The sequence below is a fragment of the Platalea leucorodia genome (assembly GCF_965183815.1).
Source record: "Platalea leucorodia genome assembly, chromosome: 4".
Lineage (NCBI taxonomy): Eukaryota > Metazoa > Chordata > Aves > Pelecaniformes > Threskiornithidae > Platalea > Platalea leucorodia.
In genome coordinates, this window is record NC_138826.1 from 51,148,350 (window position 1) to 51,171,428 (window position 23,079).

At 44.7% G+C, this 23,079-nt stretch overlaps 1 protein-coding gene across 7 annotated transcripts in view; it reads right to left on the reverse strand.

Moving 5' to 3' along the window:
- Positions 1-23,079, reverse strand: part of PARVB (parvin beta) — a 64,031-nt gene that overhangs the window by 35,818 nt on the left and 5,134 nt on the right. For 4 of the 7 annotated variants that reach the window (XR_014227966.1, XR_014227967.1, XR_014227968.1 and 1 more), the window contains exons 2-3: positions 4,045-4,134; positions 1,111-1,181 (exon numbers count right to left, since the gene is read on the reverse strand). Coding sequence is in view for 4 of the 7 variants with exons in the window: in XM_082310032.1 (XP_082166158.1) it covers positions 1,111-1,181; positions 4,045-4,134 (161 nt within the window). In the remaining 3 variants the exon portion in view is untranslated. Of the gene's footprint in view, positions 1-1,110; positions 1,182-4,044; positions 4,135-11,759; positions 11,908-12,750; positions 12,800-13,038; positions 13,109-14,013; positions 14,117-23,079 lie in introns of those variants that run through there. The other 3 variants (XM_082310033.1, XM_082310034.1, XM_082310035.1) reach the window with 3 other exon arrangements.

Here is a 23,079-nt window from a genome sequence, read left to right on the forward strand (position 1 = left end):
CTAAACTCAGTTTGATGTGGTTTTGTAATCCTAAACATGTTATTGCAATGTTAATAACAAATCACTGGGCTTGTTTTAAAGATGTACCACCAGGTGAGAAGTTTGCTGAGGCACTATGTGAAGCACATGTGTGCAGCCAGGGTGCACAAGGTTTCCTGAAAGGAATGTGCCACAACTCAACCCCCTATCTGGAGACAGTATATGTTATCCAAAGTTTTCAGACCCACCCACCTACAGCTGCATTGTTGTTTTTAACAAAAATACTTTTTAAAAATAATTTTAAAATAATAAAGAGGAAGTGTAGCGGGAAGTATAACACAAGCACAAATGCTTTTTGGAAAGAGATCACATTTGTTCAGAATTGCCATCCCTTCTCTTCCTGCTCAAGCTTTCACTATGTTAACCTCAACAACCTACTGCATAGAAAAGGTTCTCCTAAACACTAGTCCCTCAAGATCAAATCCTCCATCATACCTGGCAGAAACGATGAGCACTGCTGAGGCAGGAAGCCACACTTCACATCACCACAGCTGGGAACACCATTATCAACACCCTGGGCAGGTGTCTCCAGTGACAATACAGATTCAGGACAATCTGGCCCCTGCCCCAGCCCACAGGTCAACTGTGGACTTTTCTTTAAAAAAAACCCAACAGAATATAGGGCAAGAGGAATCTCAGTTCCAACTCTCCTATCACACCAGAGGTCTCGTTGCCCCCTACCTCATTTCAGTCCTACTCTTTCTTCTCCTGAAATCTCACTAATGCTTTCCAAAGCTCCTTCCCTGTTTTCATAAACAGAAGGAACCTAGGTTTATTTGCAGTGACCGCAGGTAGATTCAAGCTAAGCACTGATCCTTGCTGCGATAATCGCAAGGATATAAATGGACAGTGGACCTTTACTCCGTAACTACCATGAGCACTCCGACATTCAGCCTCTTCTTGGTTCTCTCATTGTTGCTTTTAGCCTTACCTTGTTGATGACCTCAGTTTTCACAGATATACTGCAGTAACAAGTTGTTATTCCTCAACTGTGTTCTTCGTAACCAGCTTGTAAGTGACTCCGGCTCACTAGTTAAAGATTTGAAGAAGGACAAAATAGTGATTTCCTACCTTGATCAGTTCTTTGAACTTGGGGTCTTCTTTTGAGTTAGGATCAATCATAGTGCGCTCCTCATTCTCCTCTGTCCAAGTAAAATGGGAAACTTTAGTGAGATCCACTTCAAATGTACACTGCTGAAATACTGCAACAGTTCCTAATCATGAAGTGTCCTGTCAGCTGACCAAGAAATGACAGTGCCTAGTCATCATCTTAGCAAGGGAATATCCGATGATCAAAGCGTTAGGCATTTTTTAGAGACACACAGAAAGATAACACAGCCCTAACTTCCCTATAATAAGATTGTTTCCACTGACCTTCCCCAGCTCAGACCCTGCTGTATGCAGAAGGCTTCAGGAAAATCACCGTCCTCTATAGTCTGTGGGGCATGTTAATATTAACATGCCAAAAAGAGCAGTCAACTACTTTTCTCCCTCTCCTCAATTTGTATTTAACTTCTGTTTGAAAACACCTGTCCCAAATTACACCATCTTGAAGAGTATAGCAAGCTTATGGCACTACACTCAGTGCAGCTGCTGCCACCTGGGCTGACAGTTTGTGCCTCCGCCTGAAACTTGGTCACGCATGCAGCCCGGACTGCACGAACTCCTTAACCTCTGGTTAAGCTGGAGAATGAGAATTACCCCAATTTATATCAGTTGTACTTGTGCGTGGGGGAAGAACATAAAATAGATTTCTCAGGTGTAAAGTCTTCTATTTCTCCTGTTGCTGGGAGATGGAGTGATGCGAGAAATGCTCTCCAACGGCCAGCAGGACAACCACAAGAGGCATGAATATAAAGATTAATTTTTAGAAGGGATGATTTGATACAGAAATGTTGGTAGCAAAATCAACTTGAGCTCAATAAGGCTATGAAACAACCTTTGGCAGAATTATCTTCACAACAGCACACACGGACACACGCATGTTTATACACTACTGTAGATACGGATACCAGCATTTAGGAAGCAGCTGGAGCAAGTCTCATATTTTAAATTCTGGTGCTTGCTTTCACGTACACCTCTCCCTGCACCCTTCATTTTAACTCCTTTAGTAGCCAAGTAGTAGCTGTGATCTAGGTTAGATCTGTTCCCTTCAGTGGAGAGCAAACGCTGGCTACTACACAACAGGAACACAAGGATGGGTGACAGTGTCACAGCTACGTGAGGAGATTCACATCTCTTCAGCTAAAATAATTATTTATAAAGCCCATGGATTTATCTTTAGATAAGTCTAGACAGGCCATATTGAATCCTATTTTCCTATTGATTTCTCAATTCGTCCCAGCATGACATCAAAGGAGGGGTTTTGGTATGACCATTGGTCAGGCCATTGCCACACTGCACAGAGGAACTCTTTAAAACTTGACAATGACCAGCCTTCAGCGACTCCCTCTTGCAGTGCTAGACTCCACTGCTGTCAGGCGGGAAACATGACACTCGCACATCCTAGACACAAGACAGACCATACCACCTAACTGGTTACCTTAGACTTCACCCAGACATTTGGGTTCAGTATTTTCCAGGGCCACTTATCTTTATTAAAAAAATAAGACCCTGCTATCTGAACATACTTGACAAATCTCCACAAATCTAAAAAAAAAACGTAATTCTTTTGCTGCTTTTTTTCCCCATGTTCCTTTACTTCCTCATTACTGCCTAGGATGAGTCAGGCAGTCTAGTCCTAAGGAAGTGACACCCACTACACACCCAATATACTGAAACCCTGAACAAGGTTAGACCCATAACAGTATGTGATTCACCACAGAACTTTGCTTAAGGTTCACGGGTGGTCATGTCTTTGCATGACAGGCCTTCAGGAGTGGTCCTGCAGCTTCTAAAGTCATACACACCTTTAGTGGTACCCAGAAGAAATCGTTGGAGACACTGCTGATCCACACATATACACAGAGCAATCAACACTTTGCCGACATCTCAGAAGAACGGTACTTTGCATTTCCCACTACTCTTCTAATCAGAAAATCTAAATGACTAACACTTTTTTGTTTTTAATTTACTGTTTTATCATTTGTCTCCATGACAGCTTGCTTCAGCTAATTCTGTAGCTTGAGACATATGGCCAGGAAAGAACAAAGTGTTTATTCCAACAAGTTTTAAACACTTTTTGCTCTTAAATTATGCTGTTGCTCTTGCAGGGACTTGGGGCGGGGGGGAACAGAGAGAATGGAAATTTGAATATTTACCTTCTTTCTACAAAGCACTGCTTGTTTTACATACTTCTATCCTAATCACATTTAATTACTATTTTCAGGAGCCTAAACGCTCATCTGTTCATTCAGTATCAGGTCCCATTTTGCTATACAGTCATTTGCAAAGTGGCAGCAGTAACCCAAGGAGGAACATGGCATCCACTAGTTAACAACCGTGTAGTATGTACGTTGAGACAAGGCAGTCTAAGGGTTCCCCCGGAACCACAGCACACACTTCTGCCACAGGCTTTGTGTGGGTTGGTCCTTTTGCACTTCAGTTCCCTGTCTATATATATAGAGAGAGAAGATACCACTTCCTTACCAAAGAAGGATGTCTGAGGTGCACTTGGCCAATGGGTTAATGGAACTGAAGTAAATCTTAAGCAGACAAATTCAGCATTATTTTCCATCTAATTCTGTGCAAACCTCAACTTTCTATCTACTTTCAGGATGATCACAGAAGAACTCAAGTTCTCTGCCAATTCATTGAACAAGTCAATTTTGCCATAAACTACCTAGTTTAAGTGTATCTGCATAGCTGGCACTGCTCTTTAAATTCCGTTTTAGCCCTTCTAATTTCTAGTCTACATGTGATGCAACAGTTCTCAATTCTCATGCCCAATTCTCCCAGTTTCAACTGAGCAATCTACATCCAACTGTAAAGCAATGGATATGGAAGTCACAGTGGCCATCTTCATTAATAATCGCTTAGTCGAGATCTGTAGCACAAATACTTTACCTAATAGTGTGTCTTCTGGATGGATGTCCACGGTGCTTGGGTTCATTGGTGCATTGATAGCATTTTTACCTTCTTCTTGGAGGTCACTCACTGAATAGAGGGGAAAAAACAGAAAGAAAGACTGTAATAAATGCAAAGTTTGCAGATATGCAGATGCTGAAGAGGGTATTCATAATAAGAGAAAACATCTGGTAGATCCATTTCAGAACGGGCCCACAGTTTATGGAATTAAGAACTGCAGCTGCAGTGGAAAATAAAATCAAAGTAACATCCTTTTATAGCTTCTTATTAAACTGAGCCACCACACAACTGGCTGAAAATATTTTGCAAGAAACCCAATTCTGTGGCAAGAGCAACCTCGGAAAGTGCTTATTTCTCCAGAAGGAAGGGGTATAAGCTTTGTCGGCAGGACAGCCCAGATGTAGAGCAGACAGCAAACTGTAAAAACAAACTCCTTTTCTGATAGCCACGGCCACCACTCATCACCACCTCTTCCAGATGCAGAACACCAGGAACTGCAACTTGCTACTGGCCTTATTAAAAGCCTCAGAGAATCCCAGGGAGACCTACCAAGTAAAGATGAAAATGTATTTAGTTCTAGCATTGCCGCTGGCTAAAAATAGATGATCTGGTGAACACAAATATGGAATCTGTAATTTCAAGCTCTTGTCCTAAACCTACAACTCTCATTTGGGAAAGTCAGTAAAGTACCCTTCATCAATACAACAGAAATTAGAATACTTCCCTACGTCCTGCCACATGGGAGGAACTGAACTTGAGGACAAGTACTGAATAGTTCTTTAGTATCTTCACAGAGCCTGACAGTAAGAAAAGCACTAGCAACGCGATAACACTTTTACACTCTCCAAGGCACATCTCCCCCTAAACTCAGATAACGATTCTTTATTATAAGCCAAGCTATTGAAATACATGCATTTGAAATAGGAGATACAAAGACACTGTAACAGCCCCGTCTATTCCGTGACAGTTCTGTGTTAGCCTGGGCTAAGATAATTTGTGGCAGCGTTTGTGGTATTGCAGTCTCCTTTGGGAGAGATCCAAGTCCCATACTCTTTTCAGGGAAAAGCAAGGACTTCCAAATAAATAAGGTCTGCTAGACAAACTTTTCTGGGGAAAGAAAAGGAGGAACAGTTAACTAATAGTGACAGTATCCCAACAAGCACTTCCTTCAAGAACAGTCACTACTCCCCTTTCCCACTGGAAAATCAAACCACAGGGTAATCATTTGCATGCAGTCTGCAACGGTTACAAAATCCGGCATCAGTACTTGTTTTTTTCCTGATAGAAGGGGAAAACACAGAGATCCTACTGCCCCAGAGGAGGACAGGGAAGAAGAATACACTACAATCCCCACCCTTCTCTCACAGATACTTGAAACAGGTGCTTAACACAAGTTACCACATCTCTTCATTGCAGTTCCAAGATACTAGTTAATTCTGGTTCACAGCATGATATTGAACATGACTAAAATCCTCAATTATGAAATGCTGTTCTTACGTTATGCAAGCAACAAACAACAGTCTCATATTTTGAGACCTTATGGCTTATGAACCATGTTAGAGCAGCTGGTTAGAGCTAACACGGCACAATGCCTGGGGGAAGGGGGGCTGCCAGCAGTAAGCACAGCTCGCTGTCTGTATTGTGTACCTTCTGCAAAGGGGAGGGAAGAGAACAGCATTCTCGACTGCAATGCCTGCAGCCTGAGATTTAACCTCCTGAATAAATGTCGTTATTAAAGAAACTCTTAATTACCCCTCTTCTGCACTCATTCTCATTTTCTTGGAAAACTCTCCAAACAAAAGTCAGGGAACTAAGAGGCCTCACGCAACAGACCAAAACAGCTCTAACAGCGTGCCTTACCCAGCCCTGTTTGCATTACGCCTACTAGAGCCTTCTCACCCCAGCAGCTCCTACACTGTGATGCCCATAGGAATACAGCCACCCGGAGGCACAAGAAAAATCGTGCGGAAACCGGACGTTACAAGTAAGATTTTTAAAACCCTTCTAGGACTATAAATGCCCAAATTACACTTAAAAAAAGACTCCTTTTGGAAGTACCAGCCTTGTTTCTAGATGTAACTCTCTTTTCATTATTATAGCATTGCTGTCATGCTGGGAATGCCAAGCGTTCAACAAGGTCAGGGCATCGCTGTTCCTAATGCTCTGCAAACGCAGAAGAGAGCTGCTAAGTTCCTCTGGGCAGTGAATACATGGTACTGTCTTCAGTGTATGCTATATAAACAAAATGCTGCATACATTTCAAGCCAGAATACTTTTAAATGCAACTAAACTAGTTTTATTCCCAAAAGGTCAATTAAGATGATAGACTTGCTTTGTTTTCTTTTAATATAAAAATGATCCCTACTCTTCCTAACAAAGATACCTTGTTTCTGAGCAATTTACTAAACCGAAAGAAAACATTACTATGAATTTGTGTATTAAGCCCCCATCCCTCATGATACGAAGAGCCACATAAAATCCTTACGCTTGCCTTCAGATCCAGTGCGGCTGGGCCAGATCACACAGGACCAAAACATCCTCTCCTACTGCTACTGGCAAAGCACAGCTACGTCAGCAGAAAGCCTCCCAAAGCCTGCTGCCCAGGGAGAGCCCTGCTTACCGAGAGCCCGTACACCAGCTCCGAAGCAGACAGCTTAGGAAGAGACTCTTGCCACAAACCTAATGTTTCCTACCTCCTTTTTTGCGCCTCTTACACAGGAGCCCTGCCATCCAGGCCCCAGCAGCACAAACAGGTCGCAGATGAACCGTATGGGCCGTCTGAATGCTGAAGGAGCAGCAGCAACTGGATAAGGGGCTGCTACCTCGGGACTGCCAAACCTACGTTAATTCGGGCATGGTGACACAGGAGGAGGCACTAAGATAGCCTCCCAGCTGCTAGGTGGGGGGGCTGGGAGGGAGGACACAGCACTTGGCCACAGACTTCCAGCCAGGAATCCTTCCCTATCCTTGCCGCTTCTGCAGATAGCCAAGTGCCTCCCCTGGCCTGCTGCGGGCCGCCTAAGAGCAGGCACCTCAAAGATGGCTTTTTCTCCACAAGAAGCTTCCTGAGAAGGTCATCTCCACCCTCTGGCCAAAGCACAGTCGGGTTCCCCGCCACAACAGCTTGCCCCAGGAACACACGGGTTCACAGAGCAACAGCCAGCATGCAGAGAAGCAATTGCGCTCAGGCACACAAATTTGCCAGGGTATTCCCAACATCTGCTGCACTCCAGAACCCTTTCACATTGCGCTTCAACAAATGCTGAGGACTTTTTCCCTGCTTGCTGCCCCCAGTATTCACTTATCACTGTTGAGCAAAGCAACAGAAGCAGGAAAAGGAAACCGAGCCACAACGCTGGGAAAAAAAAAAAAAAAAAAAAACAGAGAGCCCACAAACAAGTGAGTGGAGACAGTTAAAATAATAATCAGGAGAGAGCAACAGGTACATTTCTGAGAAGAACCTGATAGGTGTTTTAATGCAAATTTACAACAAAGAACAGCTTTCAGCCCATGATTTCACAAACCCAAAGGTACCGTAAAAGATTTTGGATATTAATCGATTGGCAAACACCAACCGCCTCAACTCTGTATCAGCAACAGTGGCTTTGCTGTAAGATTTATACCAGATCCTTCCACTGAACAAGCCATCCATGCAAGAGGGCATTTTACTGGTAGAGCAGAGCTGCGCTTGCACAACAGGTTATAGTCATGGTAGGGCCTGTATGAGGTATTACTGCCCCTTGCCTGCTCTCCACCTGCCCCGTTCACAGGTCCCCTTTCTTCTTCCCTTCCTTCCCCACAGGCAACATCTTCCCCTGTTGTGTTGGCATAGTTCTTTGCTCTCTAAATGAGATCTATGTAAAATATCTTTCTCTAAAGCCTGATCATTTCATTTCACAGAGCAGCCAGAGGAAACCTGCAGCAGGGGAAGACAGGAAGGGGAAGGAAATTGAGTACAGGCTGGAGCAGCATCACTTAGTCCAGGCTGGTCCCCAGCAGAACCTTTCCTGTATCTGTCGCCCTGGGCCAGGTTGTTCGCTCCCGCCGCCACGCCAGGGCAGAGGTCTCCCTCGGATGTGCCAGCAGAACTCGTACGAGCAGCCCCAGCATCCAGGGAACACTCTCCTGCCCACGAAAAGAGTTTGCCCCCACCTTGACCCACAACACAGACTCTGCTAAATGTTTACAGCCTTAACATAAAACTTGCCAATAGTCTAAATGACTCAGCTGTGAACTTACACAGGATAAGTCAGGTGTAACTACAGGCACAGAAAGATGATGCCTTGGAAAGGTATCTGGAAGAATTAGCCACAATTTCTCCCAGATGTCTGCTATAGCCTCCCTCCCTTCTGGCTGGAAATCTCTTCTCTGAGCAGATCCTCAATTAACAGGCAGCACTAGTCCTCCGAACCGCTTCAGCCAGCATGAGCAAAATCCAAATGTAACAAGGGACAGGCAAGTGGCCAAGGCATTCAGCAAAAACCCTGAGTATTTCCCTGAACTAGAAATTTAAATTCACGAGTAAAAGGTCACTTCTCTACCAGTCCCCAGGAAAGCAGCAAGGGTTCCTGGCAGCCCTCCGATGTTTTAACAGTCTCCTGGCAGTGTCAGCAGTCAACATGATTTAGTCACATTAGAAGTTGTGCTGGCCTTTCAAACAAATTAATGCAATGAGCGGATCGCATACACCCATGCTATACAGCACTACATCTGTAAGCCAGGCAGGCTGTCTCGGCGCATGGGATTACACGCAAACTGCACAGAACAGGAGCAATTAGCTGCAGAAAGTTGGAAGTGCCACCAGAGCTGTCAAGGATTTCTCACAAGTCAGAAAACAGCCTTTAAAGTCAGCAGGAGCACTATAAAAAGAAGAAAAGTCCCCGCTTTCTCCTTTTTATAAGAAAGAACAAGCTGATGTCAACAATTTGATCCTTTCTACCTTCACTCTTAATAATTTTAGTGTAATTTTAAAAGGTATCAACAATAGCACAGTTCACCTCATAAGTCTACTATTCACTGCCTTGTTATTAAAAAATTGACCGCAAGCCTCTGACTCTTACAAAATCAGATGGTAAATGCTACTTAATTTTAGCTCTAGTTATTTCTGACTGCAAAGCTGAATCCCACCCCGCAGACAGCAGCTGCTGTGACGCTAATCACGGGTTTCTGGATACAGTGCTTTACTTCGCATTCAACCAGTGCCGAGCTGGCTCCGCAGAACTGCTTGACCACAACTTTTACACAATGTACTTTCATCTCATGATTAAACCCTAACTCTGGAAGCTATTAGACTGGTTTGTTACCCTTGGCTCCATTACAGATGATTTGTTCAAGTAACTTTGTCATCCTCTTTGGTCGGAGCAGCACACAGAAGGGAAACGTGCAATAGCCACGTAACGCGAACTGCACGGGAAGCTCTTTTCCTGCCCCCGTCTTACTGCTTTCCAAGTTTCCTTGCTCTTCCCAGAGGGAAAACCGCAACCAGCTGCACTTTTTCAGACAGTGACTCACCTGCCTGCAACTCATATCCTAAGAGTTGAGATAGTCACATGCAAAATAGGAGGTCCATATTCAAGACCATTTCTACCCCATTCAGACCAGTGACACGACCCTCATTCACTCACACCTCAGGTGAGACGCGGCCATGGGACAAATCGCCCTGATGAAGCAGCCAACCCTTGCATAAAAGATCAAGTATCTGCTGGGGCTCCCACATCCCACGTGCGGTGTCAGACCAGAAGGCAACAGGTCCCTGGTGGGTAAAGACCCTGCAATGTCTATCTCTTAACCTGCTCCTCTGTTTGCCTATCACAGACCAACACACACAGAATTTCCATCTGACACCTAAAGCTCTTTCATAAAAAGTCATTCTCAAAACTTTAAGCCTTCTAGGAACATTAAAAAACAAAAAAAGTTTTACAAAAACTGGTATTTTCCAAGAAAAACTGTCGTAATAAAAGATTTCAAACCAGCCCCAAATGTAGTGCATGCTGACACACTGAGACTCTTTTTGTCTCTTTTCTAGAGACAAGCCACACACACAACTCACCAGTCTGCTACTGCATTACTAATCGCTTAACATTTACAAAAGACTCCGAGATCTTTTGATAGGATTGCAAGAGAAAGACAAAGCCTCCATTAATTATAATAGAGAATTAATAATCACAGGCAGATCAAAGGCAAAGACTTCATCAAATGAACATAAAGGACTGTATCAAGGGACTGCATTCAAAGCAGAACTGTGGTAATAAAGGAAATTATTTATATGCCTCGGTAGGCAGAGAAGGCACTCACAACAGCCAGGCTCTGTCACTTAAAGAAACGGAAAGACCTAAAAAAAGGGAAGAGTAAAGCTAAAGACAATTTTTAGGAAAGGACTGTAATAATCCTTTTGTGTAGTTGCAAAGAGCAGGCCACGCTTGCTTATACGACAGACGTGTTAAACTTAAACAGATGAGTGGTCTATTCTGTGACTGCCAGAACAAAGACCTCCTCTTTACTTTTGTGAGGAGTAAAGCATGTATCTAGCATGGTAGCAGCATATCCAATACCAGTGAGAAATGTTTATGAGAAGCTGGGGTTTTGTTTTGTTTATGAGGGTGAAATACTGCTTTCAGTTTTTCTCCCATGAAAATTCTTCCCTTTCTATCAAGTTGTCCAGGTTTTTTTCAAATTTTGGTGAAAAAAAGAATTTGCATTTTTTGGTGGATGACACCTGTGTCGAGATAGCCAATATTAACCCTGCTACAGCCATCCTGGCCAAGCCCTGCACACATACCAGCCCTCCTGAGAAAAGGAAGGCTGCCTTGAGGCAGAGCGGGAACAGGCAGAGAAGCAGCAGCCTGGGAGAGAGGAGCGCTAAACAGACCGCAGCGGCCGCGAGCGGCTTTCAACATGACCAGCACTGGCAACCAAACACCAAATCAAACAAAATGAGACTCTGTAATTACTAAGCAGGCAGATCTTTAGCCAGTTACGTGGCCCACTTCGGTTTAGCAAAAAAGCTGAATCCTACGAAATTAAGTTGCTGTGTGCTGAACCAGTTTTCTGCCCCAGCTCCCTGCAGGGCCCTGCGAATGCAGCGCTGGTGCTGCCAAGGAGGGAGAAGGATCCTGCTCTCACCCAGCCACTGCCTGTGCTGGGCAGCCGTGGACAACACGACAGCCAGCAAAGCAGGACTGGCCGCCACTGCTGACATAACTGAACAGATAGATCCTGCCCTCCGGTATTAATCTGGCTCTGGTAACAACTGACAAAGCCGGAGCTGACCCGCAGCTGCCTGGGCATAAATAGGCAGTGATAAAAGCCAAGATGAGCCCACAGCACCAACACAGAGCCACTGTATTTAACATTCGGGTCTTCTTTCCAGCAGTGGTACTGATCCCATTCAAGCCTCCCAGCTACCAAAGCACCAAGCCAGAATTCATCACAGCATTTGGCTCCCCGGCTGGTTTAGTCCCTTTGTACTCAGCTCATCAACAGGTCTAACACCCATTTACTAAATACTTAAATAGGAATCCTTCAAAATATGTTCTGCAAGGCAGAAAGGCAAGATGCAGACTTTGAGAGAAGTTGACAGAGAGCTACGGAGCTAAAACTAAAAGTCAAACTTGGGATTCATCATTTTGCTATAAGTCCCTGTTTCTTGTTTCTTTAATTATTATCTTAAGCTTAAGTTACGTAGCTGTCTTTACCAGGCAGGCATCCATGCTGTGAGCAAAGGGGCACTCCAGACTTTGCCTCCATCCCTAGCCTGCCACTCACCACTTCCCTTTTGCTGGCACTTGTGGTTGCAGAAGCCACATATTATGGCACAGAGCAGGGACACCGCGTGCCTGAAAACTAACCAGATAAGAAAGGAAAAAAATATAAAGTTAATTTTCACTGTGTAGACACACAAACACTAATGCTGGCCAAAAAAAAACCAACAAAAAAAAAACAGCAGAAATAAGAGTGTGTAGAAGAATGGTGTTTTAAAGTATTTACAAAATTAGACCTACAAAAGCAAGGTTTTCAAGTATGGAAAAAGCCACCCAGTAGGACACTGAGCTGACACACTGACCTTGTCAGCTCTGCTTCTGTCTCCCTACATTGACCTTACAGCAGTAATCCCACAGCTTTGAAAACGGCATATTTTTTTAATCACATTTCCTCATGCCTGAGAGGTGTAAGTATATTTCTAAGCAGCTCCCAGCAAACAGTTCTGACATTTTGTCCACCCTGGCCGGAACGGAGCAACACTCCCCTTCACGCAGATGAGCAAGGAGAGGTCAACAAGCTGCATTCGTTACTCGTCCAGTGCTGCAGCATTCTCAGGATGCACGCTGCGCTGGCTGATACAGCTCGGTGTCGCTTAGACCCTCTGCGTGCTCTGAGGTCTGGAACCAGCACCCGGCTGGGAGCAGGACCCCACAACTTAACATCGTGTACCTATTCGTTTCACAGACGTGAGATTTTTCTCACCCGTTTCCTGCCCCTCGCACTAGCTTTTGCACAGACTTGTTAATAAATGTGAAAATGTTTCACGTAAAGAGGGTCCCAGGCCCTCATGTGGGTATTTTATTTCTAAAGCAAAAATAAAACAATCTCTAAAGCATCTACCCCTTACCCAGCTCTCCTAAGCACTGACGTAATACACACCAAAACTATACAGCTTCTACACTCCAGGACATGAACTGGGCATACCTTTGGCACTTGTGTCCTGAACTTGTAAACAGATGGCTTCAATCCCACAGTTTTTTGACAAGGAAAAGCCAGGCTGCTGCCTCAAACATCACAGGCAAGAACTGCAGCTTGAAAGGAACCTAAAAGCAACTAGGGAAAGCTACACTCCTCCCTCTGCACACAAATTCTCCCCGAAAACAGGGAAAACGGACTTTCTCAGCCTCCCCCAGTTACAAGTCCACCACAACATACAAAAGGTCATTTCTTCCCACGAAGCAATGGTGGAGGATTATGTTCTCCCAAGCATACCACATGAGCACCAGGACAACTTCCACCTGAAAGAAGAATATGGAGTCAAATCCGCCTGATGAGAAGAGAGAGAAAGTCTGATAAAAAGAGGAAAGGACTGAAGGAAACTTCTGGCCTGTATCCACTCCCAGTAGGAAACCCACAAGGCATTTTAAATTTCCTGCCATCAATTCTCCATGAAATACCGTATTCTGCTATATAGTGCTTAGTACTCTTCAAGGCTTCTGTGTACTCCTACAACCAAAGTGATGGGCACGAGCAGGTAGGAACAGCACGTTCACAGTCTAGGAACTCAGTCTGAGAACGCAACGAAGCAGGCTGATTTCCGCAAGATGCCAAGCACCAACAAGACTCCTTTAACCAAAAGCATCTCCAGAAACCAGAATCAGCTCACTACTTAAAGGTACCCATGTTTGATGGGTCTGGCCAAAGCAAATTACCAAGGGAGAGACAGCAGAAGCTGTCAGAAGCAGAGCTAATAGCATTACTCTGGAATAGAGATGCCTAGTCCATTCATTCAATTCTTGCTTTCTCCATCGTGAAGAAATCAAGGAAAAAACAGCACTTCAGTTTACTGCCTCCTACAAGCTCTATCGCTGATCCCACATACAAATCTAACTGTGCAAACCTTATCAAGCAGAACACCCGGCATCAAAAAGTCACTACTGCGGCTTGTGGTAACGCGCTTTACACCTGAGCTGGTTTCCATCCCTCCACCGACTTCTTTCCACTTCCTTCTCATGGTTTGACACTTCGTTTGTAGGTACCCGAATGAAACCCCCTCAGTTAATTAATAGCCCAAGCAATTTTACCAGCCTCGGCTTACTGCTTTCCCCATATCCTTCACCCCCCTTTCCAAAGGCATGAGGAGGTTAACAACCACCACCAAAAGTAGTCTACTGTGCAAATATGAAAACATTTGACCTTGCTTGTTCTTCTGAACATGCCAAGAGAAGCACAGAAAAACAGACTCACTTCTGAAGGCAGTGATGGCAGGTGAGCACAAGAAGTAACAGAAAGGCACCGTCTTCTCCAGCTGACAGTACAGAGCTCAACAAACCAACTTCACGCAAATGGAAAGGAGGCTACAGCTATGACTTGCAATTCAAAAAAAGCAACTTTTCTGTTTGTACAACATTATTCTACAGGAAGAATAAGCTGAGATAAAGGACCCTGCAAACCACAGAAAGTGCACATGCCTAATCACTGGAGTTGCCCAAATGTCACCCAGAAAGACAAGGAAAACCCTGAAAAACACTCATATATATAGTAACTATGTTTGCAACACACATGTTGAGTGTTTTCTAGTAAATACTGGTTTGCAGTTCAACAGAGCACAAGACCAATGGAGGGACAGGCAGTGCTCCAGACTAGAAGCTTTAACCTAAACACTCAACACATAGTTTTCAGAGTACCATATAGTGAGGTTCCTCATGCCCAGCTCTATCTTTCCTGTGTCCTGCCTGTATCCAGGCCAGTAAAGCAGCGTATTGAAAATGAACTGTAATATCTCACTACACAAGCAGACGCTGCAAAATACAAAGAAGTTTTCTCAATGGTTTCCAGAAAAGTCATATGTGGAAAATTATTTTACTTGTTGCTTTGAGCACCAGAGGAGCCTGCCAAGACAAGCACTTCAGTGATAAACACTACAGACCTCACAGTAAAAGAAAGTCTGGAACTCAGAGCCCACGGCCAGATAAAAGCCAGTCCACGAGGGGAAGGTACAGTGAAGACAGTAGCTGCCATAAAAGCATTCAGATGTTTAACTCTGCCAGGTTTAAGTAACAAACAGACACCACCACGTCCTAACAGTGACAGAAGACCATGTAGACAGAGTGGAGCCCAAGGCCTCCAATGGCCATTCCGGCCCAGCCTCCCAAACACAGCCCTCAAGGGATAACAAAATGCAATCATGAAACAACAGCCAGCCCAAGAACCAAATCAAAACAAGTCCAAAGCACAAGAAAACGTCATATTTCACCAAGTATCAAAAAGACCTGCAACTGTTACTATTTGTTTACTTAGCACACCAAGGTTTTATACAATTTGCAGTTATAGCTTTCTGTGGTCTCTTTTAAAGCCTTTGCACTGGTAATACCAGGTCCTATGAGCTAGACAAGGTGGTGTTTCAGAGGGGCTAGGCATCTTAAAGGCTTTCAAGCTCGGCTACTGGTCAGTCCCAGAATAGCTTTCTAACTACACAGCCTCTCGGACTCACCCTTGCTAAAGAAGCAGCCAGAGCAGCAGCCCAGTGGAATCCATGCTTTCCTCCTCACTAAAAGGTTGACAGGAAAAAAAACCAGAAAAAAAAATTGTACTCTTACTGCTACCTCAGTGCAAAACCAGTAAAAGGATCCTGATGAGAACCATAGTTCCACTGCACACCCTTGTATTCACATGCTCATAAATCATTAATCCACAGACTTCACACTGTTTAAGAAATGTCCATACTCCAGCCTTTGAAGGGTCTAAGCTGCCAGGGAGCCGCGTAAGATCACTGGATAATTCAGAGTGGAAAGGACCTCAGGAGGTCTCTAGCTGAACCTCCTCCTCAAAGCAGGGTCAGCTCCGAGATCACACCGGGTTGCTCAGGGCTTTATCATGTCACATCTTAAAAGCTCCAAGAACAGAGGCTGCACAGACTCTCTAGGCATCCTGTCCCACTGCTTCATAGTTCCCAGCATGAAAAAGTTTCTCCTTTTGCCCAGACTGAACCTCATTCATTTCAGTTTATACCGGTTGTCTCTCTCCTCTGCTATGCACAATGGTGCAGAACCTGGCTCCATCTTCTCAGTAATCTCCTCATAGGTATCAACAGACTGCTTATTAAAGATCTCCCTGAAGCAGACTCTTCCACAGGCTGAACGAGCCCAGCTCAGCCCTCAGCTCTCCTCACAGGACAAGTGCTCCAGCTGCCATCCTGGTGGCCCACTGCTGAAGGTGCTCCAGTTTAGCCACGTCTTTCCTGTACTGAGGAGCCAAAACGGGACACAGTGTATCAGCTGGGATCTAAGGAGTGCTGAGTAGAGGGGGACAATCACTTTGCTCAGTCTACTGGCTGTGCTTCTGTTAATATAGCCCAGGATATTGTTGGTCAGCTCGCCGCCCACCAGGGCCCCCAGGCCTTTCCAGCAGAGCTGCTCCCCATGCAGGCAGCATCCAGCTCATATCATTGCAGGGGGCTCTTCCTTCCCGAGTGCAGGAATTTCACTTGTTCTTGTTGGATTTCAGAAGGTTCCTGTCAGCCCATTTCTCCTGCCCGTCTATGTCTCCCTGAATGGCAGCCCTGCCCTCAAGCGTATCAGCTGGTCACCCAGTTTGGTGTCATCTGCAAACTGGATGAGCATGCACTCCATCACCTCCTCCAGGTCATCGATGAAGATGTTAAACAGGACACAGCCCAGGATAGACCATGAGACAGATCACACAACATGGGGGCAGTGCCACAGGCAGCCATGAGGATCTTTTTCCCCCTTTTCTTGCATGGGGATTAGTTACTTTGGTTTTACTCTTCCAATGTAATAGATATGAGATCTTTCACACTCGCAATACGGCTCCACAGAATCATCTGCTACGCTGCGACACACCAAATTACTCAGCCTCCCTGCAACAACAGTGCCCATCTCCTCTGCATTCAGTACAAAAGTGGAACCCGCCAGCTCAGACAGTTTCAAAGTAATTGTGTTTGCATTCTTGGAGAAACCCCTTACCAACCACTGGATCAACAGCACAGCTGTTTAGCAAATGAAGGAACCCAGTGAGGATGCCTTCTACCAAGATCCTGGGTGGTACAGCATCTGCACGTAACACCATTCATGGGAAGAAAAGTCACTCACTAAAAACTACAATTTGTTTTACCAGTTCGTCCACAGGAAAGAAAATCCACGCGTGTTCCCCATTGCTTAAAGAGCTGACAGAGAAAGGCTTTTTACCAGGTGCTGAACTAGCTTGGCAAATGTTGGTACCTGTGATCTGTTCGTTAACATGTAAATGACAGGAATTAAGGGATCAGAAATATACAGTTGGAAAGACTGTATAAAACAAACACCTTAAATGTCGGAGTCATGGCTTGGTCAAGCACAGCTCCCCAGCCTTATTATTGCTCTTACTACTGATAGTCAGCAGAGCAAGAGCCACCACAGTTTAGTTTTTTAAACTAAATGATATGAAGCTAAATGATGCTGAGGATCCACAGTGATGATTTAAACTATGGCCCCTCACTGTGTTAATGCAGGTACAGCTGCAGTGCTGCAGTAGAAGTGGGCAATTTCAAGACAGCAGTCTAATTAAGCACATCATAAGTGGTCAAGCGGGAAACTATTAGTCTGAATCTGTGTGAGCAGTCAGAGGAAAAAACTCACAAGCACCCAGTTATCCCGGACACATCATGGAAACAAATATATACCTTTCTCCTTCAACCACACAGCAGAGAGCAGATACTAAGGCCAGTCCCTCTTCCCTTCCCATTACCATCTGTCTCTCTCCCTGACAAGGTACCCTCAAAAAACCCAGCTCCACAGAATCAGAGAAATGTTGCTTGGAAGGACCTGCCAAGGTCCAGCTTGAAGCTGGACTATTGCCACATTAGATGACGTCTGTCATGACTGCTTCTCCCCTTCCACATGCAAAAGAAACCCTAGCAGTTTGTGTGGCAGACAGCATCAGATCTGCTATACGGGCAGCAGATCTGGTTTGCTCCCGGCACAGCAGGACCATTTGGAGCATGACATCCTGCACCCAATTAAAATCCAGTTTCCCAATGATAGGGCTCCATTATACATGCTTACTTAACTACCTAATTAGAGAGTCAAGATCCCTGTCAGACCAAATTCAGTACAGATCCAAGACATATCTATAGTGTTAGCATTCTTGCAGCCTGCTTAATTTTCTAATGGAACCAATTCACTGTAACAATACTGGGACCCATACGCAGGGAAGAAGGCAAACAGTAATCCCAAGGGACAATTTTATAACCCTGTTCCTGAGGAGGAATATTAAGTAGAAAATGCAAGCTTGGATGGCCTGGTACTTTCTCCTATTCTGCCATTTGGGAAGAAAATCCTGTCAATTTTGCAATGCCTCTAAATCCATGTGCTGGACTAGGCAAGCCAGAAAGCAAACAACACTATTCTATTTTAAAATTACAGAAGTGTCTACATCTGTTTAATAACACACATGCATACATCTGCCAAACAGACCTAGTGGCAAGACACTTTCTGAGGATTACACATTTTTCTATTTAAAGACGGTAAAAAAGACACCGTGCCTCTATACAGACATCAGAATAGCTCTCCTCCTCATCCAGCTCTCACAGTCTCCTTCCTTATTCCAAATAAATTGTGTAAGCAACCATCTCAGCTAATTAAAAATTAGCAATAAGGCCATATGGCAGCCATAAAAGAAAATACACTATTTCTTTTTTCAGCGGATTTCATTATGGTTCAACCACGCAATGAAAGAAGTATTAAAGACAGAACCAGAATTCCAGGAGCCAGAACAGCTTGCTCGTTTTATAACCAAAATGCAGTATACGTTGAAAAGAGATTTTATAAGAGTTTATATCCGATCTCCAGACAGGTCTCGGGGATTATAAAGAAGCCTTTTTTAACTTGGAGAAACAATCACTGAGAGGCAAAACTGAATTCCCAAAGATCCTGTTGCTCGCCACTAGCAAAGCCAAAACCATAATCCCGTCCCATGGCCTCCTCTCTCAGCCTAAGGGCTCTGGAGAGGGGTCTGCAGCGGGTGCATGGAAACAAATCGTGTGTACAGGATTTATAATTCGAAGCTTCATCGTGCGGATGTATCTTCCTCCATGAGGAAGTGACAGTGATTTAACGGCCTGCAGAGTATGGAGCCACTGCTCTCAGCCAGTACATGCTGCCAGGTGTGCATGTTCTCCCCACATCTGGTTTTCAGAGCAAGACTAAACCGGATTCAAATTACAAAACCCTGAAACAACATATGTTAGCCATAATACTTTTCCAGCTAAACTAGACATACACAACAGAAGTCACGAATTTTGGGTTGCAGCTTTCTACTTGGCCAACAGAAGAGTACAAATTAGGAAATCTGTACCTGAGCAGAATATGCTTCACCCTGGAGAGATCACTTGGCCACTGACCTATGAGTTGTGCAACACAGAGGTTCCTATTCCCACTTCCCCTCCATGCTCAGCCCACCCCCAAAGATAAACAGGGGTCACTGTCACCCACAGAAGAACTGCTGGTTTAGATCCCCCACATACAGCCCCTCCTGCGATGGTGGGGACGGCATGCACCACCACCCAGCAGCCTGTCCTGCAGCAAAGGTCCCAGGATCCAGCACTCCTCTTGAGGGCAGCCTGGAAGAGCCCCCTGAGAAGCGGGGCTCTCCCACTGCTCACCCTGCCCCTCCTTCCCTTCCACTTCCCCCCTTCTCACCACAAGGCATGCCACACTTCCCTCCACCGCTCACCCCTCAGCCCAGGGCGAGACGAGCCAATGCAGCCTACGACAACAACCAGAGGCAGGTACACCGCAGCCACCAGGACGGCACATAAAGCAAGGGCCAGTCCACATACGCCATACAGAGCCTGGGGAAAACCTGCTGCAGGCACGCATACTTTGCAAGTTAAACAACTCCGACAACTGCATCAGTTGATTCTGCTGTGCCCTGAGGAAAAAACCTAAGCTTCATCAGTGACAACGCTCATATATAACACATTTCACAGAGCAGGCAGAGGACGTACAAGGGAGGGGATAAGCAACTACCAAAGTCACCATGCAGAAGAGCTAAATTAGAGGGCTGTGCAGAGTAAGGCATGTAGACATCATGACAGCTGACCAGAACAGAGCTCGTACCACCAGTCATGTCCAGACACTGGCACAGGTCAGATCTTTCTCTGGAGCCACCTGGTTGACTTTCAAGTAGCTGGCTTCTGCAACAAAATACCCAGATCCCATTAGTTCAAAGAACCTGGAGGTTTGGTGAAGTCATGATTGCTCATGAGCAGAGGTCAGCACAAGGAGAAGCCTTTGGGAAACAAGGCTTCCCTTCCTTCTTTCTTTCTGGCCTCCAGGTCTCCTGAAACGACTGTGAGGAGCCTGAGGTCTGGCCCTTAGCCTCCTGCTGCAGTGAAGACCTTGCCCCACTGGCATAAGAACAAGGACAGACTGAAAATGCTGCAAAGGGAACAAGACTTCAGGGTTAAGAAGGCGCACACAGAGCCTCCTGCATTACCAGCAGCAGCGAGGGTGACAAGGATCACAAACAGATGATGTTATAGGTGAAGCAGAAAACTCCTCCTCCTTAAGATACATGTCAGTGTCTCTGTACGGTCGTGTGTCCCCATCAAGACATCATGTCCCAGGAACCCTGACACAGACAACCTCTCAGGTGTGTATTTGCAGGACAAGATTTCTAGTGGTGCCCAAGAGATTTGTACACCTGACTCTCTTTGAAAAGCAACAGCAATTTGGCATCCAAATCCCTCACTAGCAGCTTTGAAGTACCAGCTACACTGGCACTTCCACAGCTACAAACTTGAATCTCCTCAGCTGTGTCCATGACATTTGTATGCATAAGGTACACACACTAAATCTCCTTCCCAGCTGAACAGCAAAGCTGTAACTGCTGAAACACCAATTCCTGCAACTAGCGGACTCTGCCTCGCGCTGGTCTTGCCACAGACCACATAACCCTGGATCCTTTAGCAAGAAGTTGTTCTGACATGCTTTTGCAATGGAAAGAGCTTGCCAGCTAATCTCTCAAATCTCCTAACATCAAAGTATGATCCAAAGCTCAAAGCAGCGCATTGGAAAACTCCACCAGCTTCATTTGTTTTCGGCTCAGCCAGCCTGCAACACTTCTTGAAGTACATAAAAAGACGTTTAGCACTGTTATGCATAACTATACTAAATCTCCTGGACCCCTGTATTGCAGACGTGCAAATCAGTAGGATGCATTTATATGAATAAAGAGATCTAAATATCACAACTCTTAATATGATTAATGCATTTATGGTAATGCATTGCAGAACACAGCCTGCTCTCCCTGCACAGACCCACCAGTGGGACCAAGAATCCCCCCTTCACACCCTTCAGCAGAGAGCATCTGCACAGACGTTGCATGAAGTCGTGACTTTGCAGCTCCCCCCATTCATATCAGGTCCACGTGCAGCCCCCTATACATCAAAGTCTCACAGGGCTCACGCACACGCTCCTCGAAACAGAAACAGCCAGATACCAACTTCTAGAAGTCTCTCCCAAGACGTTAGCGTTAATAAATCCTTTAGAAGAAATGAAAACAGGTATCATTGAACAATTGCTTTTAATTAAGGGTAGACTTCAAGGAGAAAAGGAGTCCCTTTCCAAATCCTTGCATTAGTATTTTTAAGAAATTCGAAATCTAGTTTTGGAAAATTAGAAGCATTGATAGCCACCTTGCTAAGGTTTTATAATGAAACGTAACAGTGTTCTTACAATGAATCTTATTTTAATGATTGCAACTCTGAAAATAAAACAACTTTAAAATGTCTGTTTTTCTTAAATAAAAGCAAGTTACTTTCTCCAATCCACTGCTGAAGAGCTACAGAGCTATTTCGCGTATCTTGCTGCATCCTGTCTGGAAGAAAACTTTCGGCTGTAATTCAAAACTCTATTGTCTCACCAAGAGGCTGTACCCAAAGCTGCATTAGGCGAACCACCCTAGCCTAGCTGCAGTTACAGGCGAAAAATACAGGGTTTATGACACTATTAAAAGGATGATTCCCGTGCAGGTAAAGTTCATTTCAGCTGAGACATTGACACAAATTATATCCACAGTACAGCTTTTGCCAGAATAGAACCCAGTGTCAGAACCCAGACCGGCACTGCTCAAGCAAGGCTGAAACCAGACCTGGTCAGAGGTACGCCTGAGCCCTACAGGAGAAACTCAGCAATTAGGCTATACAGGTTCCAACTGGAAACTTAGGTCTCTCTCTGTTTAAATTAGTAGTAGAAAGGATAATAAATTGAACCTGAATTTGCATATGTCTGCACAGTCTTTCTATGGATACATACACATATCTGGAACAGTATGTAGCTTCAATATAATTATATGCAAATTCCTCTCTTAAAAAGCAAGTAATTCTGCTTAGCCAGCACCCATTCATCTTCTGTTTGGATATTTCAGCAGCAGTAGCCCCTTACGAGTCCATAAAGTAAGATACATGGGCACAGTCAGTATGAAACACAATCTGCAACGGCCAGGAATGGTTGTGACGGGGACAAATCCCAGGCATGAATAATACAACCAACATGAGTGCCACCTGCAAAGTGAATGAAGATTGAGTCAAGCATGCCTTACGTACAGCTTTACAACTTTTTAGGATCTATTGAACAGGCATCTTTCAGTATCATTTTAAAGCTAAATACATTTGTTAGAAGTCTCAGCAACCACTAGGCAGTGGCTAAAGCAAGGGAGCAGCACACCGAGACAGAGAAGTTAAATTTTTTGCAGTCTGTTTACACTGATACATCTCTGGAGACTGTGTAACAGACAGCATTAAAAAGAGATTTTAACTATTTTCAGGATACCATATTCAAATGAAAGATGAGATCCGTTTTCTAAGCAAGTCCAATTCTCCCATCCTGTTGTGTTCAAGGGGATGCCTTACGGACTTGAGATGTGCTCATCAATACAAAGGCAATGAAGTAGATCTGGTTTTGAACCTCTTTTCCCTCCAGAGAGCAAGCAGCCCCATCGTTTTCAAAGGAATGATAAAGAAACTGCTTCCTCCAATTTAATTCTGCTGTTGAGCTTATTTCCTCATGTTCTTCCCTCCAGAAAGCCAAACTGCATCCGGCAGTACAAGCAGTCACACCTGAACAATTTGGAGATGGGTTTTAGCATACGTAGAGCTGTGGGAAACAGGCAGATGATGCAGTGCCTTTGCCTAAGGATCACAGCACCAGAGAGGACTCAGGAAATACAGTTTCTTTCCCTGGCTTTGTCACTGCCCTGCCAGATGACCTTGAATAAATCACCTCACTTCCTCACCCTCCAGCTTTTCTCCCT